Source organism: Micropterus salmoides, unplaced genomic scaffold (assembly GCF_014851395.1).
Source record: "Micropterus salmoides isolate LMB-PRFRI ecotype aquatic unplaced genomic scaffold, ASM1485139v1 Ms_hic_scaffold_6, whole genome shotgun sequence".
NCBI classification, from domain to species: domain Eukaryota; kingdom Metazoa; phylum Chordata; class Actinopteri; order Centrarchiformes; family Centrarchidae; genus Micropterus; species Micropterus salmoides.
The window spans coordinates 26,399,581-26,410,458 of record NW_024044348.1 but is presented as its reverse complement, the minus strand read 5'-3'; the positions used below and the strand labels follow the sequence as shown (position 1 = coordinate 26,410,458).

At 39.0% G+C, this 10,878-nt stretch overlaps 1 protein-coding gene across 4 annotated transcripts in view; it reads right to left on the bottom strand.

Annotated features, from left to right (window-relative positions):
• Positions 1–3,358: 3,358 nt before the first annotated feature.
• Positions 3,359–10,878, bottom strand: part of LOC119889909 (AN1-type zinc finger protein 3-like) — a 26,409-nt gene continuing 18,889 nt past the window's right edge. For 2 of the 4 annotated variants that reach the window (XM_038700823.1, XM_038700822.1), the window contains exons 5-7: positions 9,998–10,039; positions 7,753–7,971; positions 3,359–5,464 (exon numbers count right to left, since the gene is read on the bottom strand). In XM_038700823.1, the coding sequence (XP_038556751.1) occupies positions 5,310–5,464; positions 7,753–7,971; positions 9,998–10,039 (416 nt within the window). In that variant the 3' untranslated portion in view covers positions 3,359–5,309. The remainder of the gene's footprint in view (positions 5,465–7,752; positions 7,972–9,997; positions 10,040–10,878) is intronic. The other 2 variants (XM_038700826.1, XM_038700824.1) reach the window with 1 other exon arrangement.

The following is a 10,878-nucleotide window of genomic DNA, read 5'->3' as shown; positions in this document are numbered from 1 at the left end:
GGTGAGAAAGACGGGTGAGGGAGATATAAGCCGCCCAGTTTGGCTTTGGTTTAGAGAATTGAGAAACAGGAAATCAATAGTGGCAGCCACCCAGGCAGCCAAATAATGGAGGCTTTACAGTGGCCCACAGCAAACGATGACTACACATTAATAAGGAAAATACAGTTTGAGGGGAAAATGACACGCCATGGTATGCTGCGGCCTGGTTGTGGAATGAGAAACAGACATAGAATGAGTGCTGCAAAAATACAAAATTTTGTGCAAACATCTACACTTGCTACACAAATGCACAGTCAGCTTCTTCCTTAAAGGTCACATGGAGAAAGAAAAAATGTCAGACTGACAGTAATGGCTACACAGGGATTAGATCTTCCACTGTCGGTGCTCATTTCCTCTTAAACCTGACCAAATGTCAGCAGAATGCCTGTTTGAGGCTCCTACATCATAGTGTCGGTTTGTGGTGGTAAATGATGGTTGGGGTGGTTATGAATGGTGCTGGAGTCATTAGCTATGGTATGAGAGGGAGTTATGCCTTATGTGTCTCTGGGTAAGAATATTAAAGAATAAATCTCTACTCATGATACACATGACATTTTGTGTTTTAGGTGAGCTACGATAAAGCACAAAGTTACAGTTTAAGATGTGTTACTGATTAAACCTACAATAACTGCTTTTTTTTAGGTCACATGGGGCCAACAGAAACAAGCTGTGAACACTACATGGTGAACTTGTTTGCAAGCAGCTGCTAATTACACATCCAACTGATCTAGAGCACCATAATCATCTATTTGGAGTGTTTCTGGATACCTGATGAATATAAGCCCAATATTCACTCTGTTAGCTGTGTTTGGTCTCCACCAACTACTGAGGGAAATTTCTGGCTACTTAGCTGCTAAATGATCCACTATGTTCACCAGGCAGTTGCTTTATCTGTCCACTGTTTGGTGCTGGGGAGGTAGTGTACAGTGGGTTAATAAGAGCTTTTTGCAGAAAACAGCTGCCGGCTGAACCTGGAAATAACGCTGATGAGAGCAATGAGAGTGAAACAAAATTGCGGTCGAGAAAACAAAAACAAGTTTAAAAAAAAATAATAATAATAAAAATAAAAACATTGATTATAGTCGCATTAATGGTTAAGACAACTTTGACAGGTTTTCTCAAACTTTAAATTATGTCAAACTAAAGGGCGACTATAGGGAAGTTTTTTCCTATTATCAAGGATAGAGGGAACTAATGTATGAACTGCTCTATTACAGCCCTTGAACATTATACCAGCAAACATTTTTAGAGTTACATGGCTCTCAAACCAAGATTGTTGGTTTTGATATAATTTAAGCAGGAATTTCAACCTACATGCTGCCTTATTATTTCATGACTCATTTTCTCTGCAGCTTCTTTATAATCTACTCTACTTTCCCAGTGTGACATAATTGGCAGGCCTCTTTTGAATTAAGTGAAAACCAAAGCAACACAGCATTTGTACAGTATAGTCTTGGCTAAATTCATATTTTTGACACATATAAAGCACAATGCTCATTAAGAGCTTGCATTTTTATAGCACCTTTCAGATGACCAAAGGATGCCTTACACAAATGGCAGATAAGTCAAAGCAAAACAAGAATAGAAAATGATTATTAAAATCTTTTATTGAAGTACATCTGCTGTGTAATGAAGATTTGGAGTCTGTTGTCCATGTAATCCATCTGATGTTATCACAGAAATGCCCTCATACTGACAAGTGGTCAACAGGTAAAATAATACTACTGAGTGACTTTATCATGACACTGGGTCACACAAGCACTGCCTGGAAAACAGACTATGACACATGAAATAATGAAACTGATACTGCTTTGGACGTGGTCACCTTCCATTTACTGGATATCTGAGATCATTCTTTATATGATGTCTGATTCAAACTGGTGCCTGCTTTTTGAAGTAGGAACTAATACATCAGTGCTCACTTGAGCTCAGGCACACTTGGTTTCATGAATGTGTCTGAAGAGAGAAAGAAATAACAGTGGAGACATGAAGGCCCAGACAGAGTGGCAAGAGAGACAAAGTATTTAACAGAGCAAAATCCAATACAAGGATGGTGTATGTAACTGATGTTAGCCAATTAAGGTGGTGAGAATGGCAGGCCTCCTTGTTTGTTGAGCTGTAAGGAGATTACTTACCACCGGCCACCACATCTTATCCCCCCAAATCCCTCTCACTAGGCAGCCTCCAGCAAATACACATCTCATGCTCCTTGTTGCCACCCAATCCTGGCACTGCGCTTCATCCTGTGTCAGGATATAATCAAGACAACATAAAACACAATAGAGTGCAGAAACTGACACCGAAAACAGAGGCCTCTAAAAAGCCTGTGGGAGACTTAAACGATCATTTAAACAAACCAACTGATATATTCCAACCAAATTTAAGAGTGAAAGCTGGAAAATGTAGAAATAAATGGGAGTTTGTGTCAGAAAAATATATAATTCACCACTTCAAGGTCCAAAAGTTTCATGATCGCAGCAGTTATCATGCGTCAACATATGGCATGCTCTTGTACAAATGAGCAAGAGGCTATTTTTCTTTAATTAAAAATACATCAAACAAATATTTATCAGTCTTGGAGATCTCCTGCGATACCATATGCATGTCAAATGACCCAGTGTGGTGGCGAGCACAATTACAATTACACAGAGCACATTTTAAGAGATTGAAATGCTGTGTGTAACCCAGCAGGGTTGTTCAAAGTTTCAACCACCTTGACAAAGGAGAAACTTCTATTACAACTACTTCACATTTGGATGCTAACTTGCATAGTTTGAGGAGGTTGCGAGATTACACATAGCCGGGCGGCCAGCCAACTTCAACGTTTGAAGATTCCTTTTGATCATGGCTACATGTGTTTTCTTTTTTCACAGCATTAATTAGTGCAGCCGGCCCACAAGACTCATCGCTCCCATCAGAAGCCTCTTTAGTTAAAATTCTCCATTAGCAAGCACACATGTTCACACACAAACACACACTCAAACAGATTTGTTAAGTAAATGAGAGTAGCTTTATAGCAGCCCTCTGTGAGCAGTAACAGATGTTTACATCACTATAAAAAGTTGGTAGGATACCAGGACGTGGAGTGCCAGCACCTTGTTGCAAGAAGGCTTGGACTTTTAACAAACCTCACTTTATTAAAAATACACATTATGCAAAATATGCATATATGTTCATCCTACTCCCAAATTTCCACCTTGCACCTCGAGTGTGACTGAAAAATCAAATCAGTTTGTGTGTAACTGCTCAACTCTTGCCTTTTCCCAAACAATCATCATCCTCCCATCCAGCATGTCAATAAGTACACTAGAGATTTTCACACTTTGTCTAATCCAGTTTATTCTTTCTCAGTAAAAGAAAAAGTAGGAAAGGGGAGGTAAAATGTAAAGTAATGGAAACAAATATAAAGATTTTTCCACATTCATCTTCCCATTTTATAACCACATTACAACCCCAAAAAAAGAAGTTCTACTCTAAAGTCTAAGTGAAACGCAAAAAGGGGTTAAATAAGGATTTCTTTAAGATACAGAATATTCATTCATTATGCATTTTCTGTTCATTCCTACCACAGTCCACCAGGAGAGCATTTGGAAAGTCATTATTTGCTGATGTCAACTTTTAGCACTCTGCTCACCCCTGCTGATGGCGGGGGAGCAGTACTAGGAAAAATAGAGCAATCAATAAGGGGAAGATGAGAAAACAAAAGTGGAAGGCAGGAGGAGCAGAATGCTTGTGAGCTCATCATGCTATCTAGAAATGAAAACATCAGGCATTGTAGGAAGTACTGGTAAAAGGAGTGAAAACCAAACAATATTAAGTATTGTATCAAAGCTGTCGCCAAAAATGACCTTAAAAATACGGATAATTGAAATGAAGGCCTAAGACATTATAACAAACCTGAACTACAACAACCATCACCCATCTTAAACAGGAACCTCTGAGTGAGTACAGCAATGTTTGATTTTACCTGCTTGTGCTCAATGTGAACAGCTGAGCACATAAAACATATAAGTGTATGTATTTGCAAAAGTATAGTGATGTGCGGACGCATACAATGCAGACATTTCAGGTCCAGTCATAAATCATACGCATACTTTAATGTATGCCATGTCTTGCAAATGTTGTCTTCCTCAAGTTTGTACATATCAAACACACATATTCCTAATCCTCGTTGCAGAAAAGAGACTATATGAGGGACATGTCTTCATTATGTGGGAGGACTTGTGGAGAATAAGGTGATGAAGACCGAGACTAAAAGAGGAAGACAGAGAAAATCCGCAAGAAATTAAGTCTTGATCAATCGTGTCCAAACATTGAAGACAGATTTGTGAGCAATCCAAGGACAACCAGCTCACTCTCACCATCATGTATTTGAGTCCAGCTCACACTGCAAGTTCTGAATTTGGACTTAACAGCATCACCCCAATTTCATCATCCACAATGGATTCTACAACAAAGCAGAAACACCTGTGGGACACTCTTAAACAAACAAAGGAGCAAAAGGTGCAGAGGAAAAGAGAAGGATGCAAGTTGGTGGGAGGAGGGTTGAAGAATGGGCCTTGATATCCTGATAACCTGAGGTGGGATGATTAACAGGTGTTTGTGTTTCTAAAGGTTTAGGATTAGGGGTAGTGGCTGGCCAGGGGGTAAGACACTGACTTAAACTGAGGCTGGCTAGCTTGGTTTGCTTCACAAAGTCTATGCTTGGCGCAGAGCACAAAGCAAGCTCTGTCTGATTTTGAGGTAAAGAGCAGTCTATGGACAGCGCCAAAGCAGAAGTGTACACAAAGGGTAACCATCCCGTCCTCCTCCCTCTCCCCCTCCTTGTCATTCTTGTTTTTTTCCTTTCTTTTTTGAGGTAAAGAGTATAGTCTTAAACTGGCTTCCTGGACAAACATTTGTATAAAGCGTTGTATTCCTTCTCTTCATCCTTTTATTCATTCTTATTCTGCTCACACTTGTGTAGCCAGGAGATGACTACACAACAAAAAAGTGAAGAAATTTCATTTGCTCTTTATTGTTCTGTCATTCCTGGGCTTGGATTTTCCAAAAGGCATCTTAGCAGCAGGGATATGATCAAGCCAACAGAAGAAGAAAACAACTGGGACACTGGGATTCAAAAAGAGCGAGCATAATTTAAAAGAAAAGGGCAGAGGTTTGTATCCAAAAACCTGCAAAATCTTTGAAAAAAACGGAGAAAAAAAAAATCAAATCCCTGTTTGTGCCAAGACACCGTCTGAACACCGAGATTCTTCAGAGGGAACGGTCGCTCAGGAGCACTCTTCTCCAATGCGTTGGCATGAGCGGCCCACCTTGCGATCGAGCTTGACCATCTTTAGGACAGCCTCCTGCCGACCGCGGCCCAGGTGGTCAAAGAGACACTCATGTTGTTCTGGGAGCCGATGGAGCATACAGAAGACATAACCTGGAGGATGGGTGAGGAATGTGGGTGAAAGAGAGAGTGGTTAATTTCAGTCATATTCAGCAAATGTAAAAATACTTTATGTCTGCAGCTATAATTCTATTAAACTTCAAAAAACAAAAACAAAATAACAAACCAAATAATATTGTGAGATATATAGACTACTTATTTGAACATTTTTGAAACCACTGTAATTTTTAACCACCCATACTGTTTATGGCAAAACCGTAGATGCATCCCGTTAAATATCCGTCTTTTTAAATGGCCAAAGGCAGATACTGCTTTGCAGCCATGCCTTTGTAAAAGATCTTGTTACCAGAGAAGACACTCTAGTTAATAGCGTCCTCTTTTGACTCCATTCCACAAAGGCAGACAACCCTCATCTCTCTCACTGACTCTGTCTCTACTGTAGCACTCTCAACAAAAGGCCCTGCCACGGTAGGAGGCTCGATAAGCTCAGAGAAGCTCGTTAGCTCTCGTCGTCTTCAATTCATTCATTAATACACATAATAACACTGCTGGCATTCAATGAGCGGTGATTAAAAGCCTAGTTTGACAGCTGGTTGCTATGCAATTAAAACCTATGTGATTACAGTGCACACAAATGGAGTGGAGAAGGGACAAAGTTGTGTAACATCCAAGTCTTTTAAAAAGGGACACTTCCCAAAACAAGGGAGGGCTGGCAACAGAGCAAATCTACTTCCAGTTTACAGTTACAGCAAAAAAAGTACTATTTTAAAGGCATGGCAAAAAACCCAAATACAAATGATCATGACATTCATTTGCCAAAGAGTTAAGCTTCCTGAAAATAATCTGTGTGGGTTCTGATAGATTTCCATTCCACAGTTTGTCCCAAAGTGCAGCTACAGGTACTAAGCAAAATATTTATGACATTTTCACTACACTATTTTCAGAAGTTAGGGATAACAGACCATGATTTTGTTACTCCACCATTAGAAACCCTAAATCCAAAAAATTCCACCAAGCTCCATGCTGACCTTTTTATACTGTGAATCGAGTTGAGTTTCAAAACATCAATCAGGCTGCAGGAAATTTAGTGATTTGAGAAAGCTTTTGGGTAATATAATAAAATCAAAATGAATGTGACCAAAATCTCAACAGTTAATAGATAGAGTAAATATTGTGACACATCAATTTTGAGACACTGCTTATCTAATTAGAGCAATATTAATTTTGGTCTTATAGCCAGTCTTATCCACGGGTTTCTGATATTGAACAAACCACATTTACAACCATATAGGTTCATTTTTAAAATTTAAAATTGATAGGAAGACAAGGGAAAATAAATAAGGTCCTGCTTCTGTTGGATCTCCACATCAGATGTGTGATGTATGATTTAATTGGCTTTTTTTGTTTTTTTAGTTCTACTGCCTTTACTCTGTGTTATACTTACATACAGATAGATAGTATACTTCCTGGGTAACACCAGTCTACAGAGTGTGACAACTTTGGATCAGATACTTTGCTGGAGCTATTTTTTCTCCCCCATTTACAATCTGAAAAGCGTGCTTTCAGCTCATTATCAGACCTTCGTGGGTTATACTGTGAGACATTCTGCCGAACCATTAGCAAAGTAATCTGCAATTACTGCAATAGTCAGAAATCACTATAATTGCCACCATTTCCCTTTCAGTCTGTAAAAAGCATGTTTTCATAGTAAGCACTAGACTATTAAGGATGGATGGCCCATGCATTAAGCAGTGCCTGGTGGAAAAAAAGCAAGTCAATTTCCAATTTAGAAATTATTGCGTGGGTTTAAGCAGATGGTCTTTAAGCAGTGAAGAGCAGTGACTTTTTAAGTACTTTAATTTGTATGCAAACAAGTTGATTAGCAAGCCAAGTATTGGTTTAAACTGCATTAGTGTTTGTTGTAATTGTCTTATGTTTTATGTGCAATGTGAAACATTCCGGCTTTCTGTAATGGTCCCCCAAAGCGAGCAAAAGCACTCAAGTCATCGACATTTTCATCAACACACAAACAGGTAGTAGATGCATTTCACTGCAGTGGATGTATTCAAGTTCAAGTATGACCAGGTTAACCACCATGTATTTATTTATAAAGGACAATATTTACCACTGCAAAAGTCATTTATCACCTCATGCACGTGCAAGACACATGCCTGAGGTCTTTAATAACAGCTACCACTACTTAATGTATATGATCTTGTGTGTGAGAGTGGGCCTGTGCATGTATTAGCGTACATCTGTTCAAGGGTTAAAATGTATGTGTTCGAATGTATGTTTATGCGTATAGAGTTGTTTCACCGTACCACAGCGACAGGAACCCAGCTCTTGCTGTACCAGCTCCAGTTTGGTTTGGCATCGATGGCAACGTTTGCGGCTCCGCTGTTTAGAGCCACTACGAGACGAGGATGATGATGATGCAGACAAAGATGATGATGATGATGATGATGAAGACCCCTCACCCTCTGGCAGGTCACCCATTCGTCCTCGCTTCTCGGGTGAAACATCGCTCTCTGACTCTGAGGCTGGAGACACATGTAATAAGCACAGGGGCACAAAACGTAAAGAGAAAAAAAAAGGCTATTAGCTGCAATCACTGTGCTCTTTTCACAAAAGTGAGAAAATGTACAGTACGGGTTCTTGGATGTACTGTTGATGTCATGAGTAACTGAAAGTCTGAAGCCAAACGCAAAATGAATAGTAAACCTTTGGTAGCTCAACAATGGGTGTTATGTTAAACGTCCATATTAAGCCCACACACCATTTGAACATCATTTTTGCTGTGTAATGTTTTTTCCAATGAAATTTTTTTTTGCATATTCTATTCTTGTTTTTGACTTGTATATTACTTGTATTAGAAATATTGTTTCTTTTTAAATCAAAATATGAGTTTTTATAAGTTTTAACATGCTAGCAAACAGACCTGATGCTGCATCGATACAGTAGCTGCAGAGTGTGGTCCATTGCAGTGACATAAAGCATGGTAAGTGATATAGTTCACATTTTTGTATGCAGTTTATATTATTATACTTTTAAATAGACAATAAATGTGTATGTTCATCTGTACTTATTTTTTAATGAACATTTTTACACAGTGGTCTTAAAGGGGAGGCTAGAAAAAAGATATAGTCATACAGAGGTGGACGTAAATGTCTATAGCCAACAATATTTTTACTGTTACCAATGTTCGCTTTAAGCACACCTGCTCCTATTAAGCCCACTTGATTGTGTTCCGATGGGGATATTCTCCCTTTTGACCTCTGAACTATTTTAATCCCTAAGTCACCCTAGGAAAAGGTAGAAATGTTTTGTGAATAACATTTTTTTGATGATACATGACCTTCTAGACATGAGTGATGTCTCCTCACAAATAACTGTTTTAATGTTACTGCAAAATGAAATGAGTGGTTTTAAAATAAATTTTTACAATGTTTTCAAACTTCTAGCCTGAATGTCTAGCCTAAAGTTATTGTTTTATAAATAGTTTGTTACCCATTAAGCCCCTGCAAGACATTTAACATATTTTGACAAATTAAAACTATAAAAAAAACATTAGAAATGGGTGTAAATGAATAATTAACACTTGAGAGATTAGATTTTAATTTTAACTATATGTTCTCACTTAAATCTGGTCAGTATATATTAAAAAAAATCTGAAAAGCGGTTTTGGTGGCCTAAATAGGAACATTGACCCGTGTATATCTTTTTTCCTGAAAATGAGGTGAACAATGGCATAATGGCAACTTAAAATGTTGAATGTCTGCTTTATTGTATTTAAAAATAGCCATTGTGAGGTTGTATGATCCAAAATATTGATTCTATGTTTCAAATATCCAATACTAACAACTGTGAAAAAGTATTCAGACCTAATGTCAGCAAAAAGGAGAGGAGATAGCTATGAAGAAATCAGTTTTCTGATACAAAAGATATGGGAAGATTAATCATCCAGGAAATGATTTTAAATAATTAATCTACCAATATACAGCCAAACCTTCATCTTTTATTACTCCCCTACCCACATAATATTCCAAAAAGCATTCATCTCCTGTGGGTCCAGGACCCTAGCTACGAATAGAATTTCAAGAGAAAACTTAGGACCTCCAATAACAGGTTCCATAACAACTTTAATGTAATATATAAAGACATCATCTCTGATTTAGTGCGGTCTGCATCTAGGAGAGAACAGATGATGGCACACGGTAACAAAATAAATCTGAATCTGCATCTGAAATTTAAAAAAATGCGCTTTGGAGATGAATGGTTCTCCTGCATTATATTACATTCAACCCAGCATCTGAGACAGGACGAGCATGTAGCGAGTTCCACTGGTCGGCTGGAATTTCAACTCAGCGTTTCTCATCAATCCTGCAGACTTTTTCCCTGGCCCGGCCGAATGCTGATCAGCGCTCAATAAATCTCTGAGAACTAGGCCAAGCTCAGCAGCCAGATCCCCCTCGCCTGCCCCATCGATCCCTATATGTGGGAGAGAATGTGTGTTCGTACATGTGCAAGTGCATGTCGTGGAAAAAAAATTGTTTCCTCCTTGCCTGCCTTTTGTTATCCTGGTAAATCTCTGTGTCCAATTTACACCGGCTGAAACATCAAATTTAAATGTGAGTCAACAACAAAGAAAAAGACATTTGAAGGCAAGACATTTGCACTAAGAACTGATTTGTGTGTAATAGGTTGCACATAAGACCAGCAAAGCCTAAGTGTATCCAGGCTTTAGACTAAAATACAGAGAGCCCCATTTAGAGATACTGTAAAAAGTGAAACGTCAACACGGCCACAGCACATGATCCCGCTGCATTAGACAGGGGATCAACATGTTTACACACCATGGCTGAGTCTTGCCTACTCTGCAGTAGTCTTAAGTCAGTGTTCAAGTGTGTGACTGCAGAAGGTTGTGTCACCTAAGGGTGAAAGCACAATAAAGAGAAATCTACACTGGAGGAAAGTCTGCAGTGTTTTAGACATCCACCCTCGTTCAACTTATTCCAAATCAACGCTGCTAATAATGCTATGGTCTGCACCAGCTCCCAGCATGTGCACGTTTCAGCTGTGTCAGAAGTGCTTCACTGTGACCTGCTCCCTCTGTAACAAAGTCTATTTCCTAAATTTGTAGAATCAAACACCTTCTTATTGTGATGTGACAGTGCTAACCACTGAGCTACCACGCTCCATTCTGTGTGGCCTTTTCTTTATCGTATGTCTATGTTACCAATTTGTGTAACTACTGCATTTGTACCCAGCATTCACTCTAGTTAGCGCTTGACTGGCTTTACATTTGCACCCTCTGGCACATACACTCTATCGCATCCCCAATATCTGCTGTTTCCACTGTAAGTACAATTAGCCTGGTCACTTTGGATCAATCCAATACCATTGATGCTACTGGGTCTTCCACTCCCATGCCTATAAGTGGACCCGAC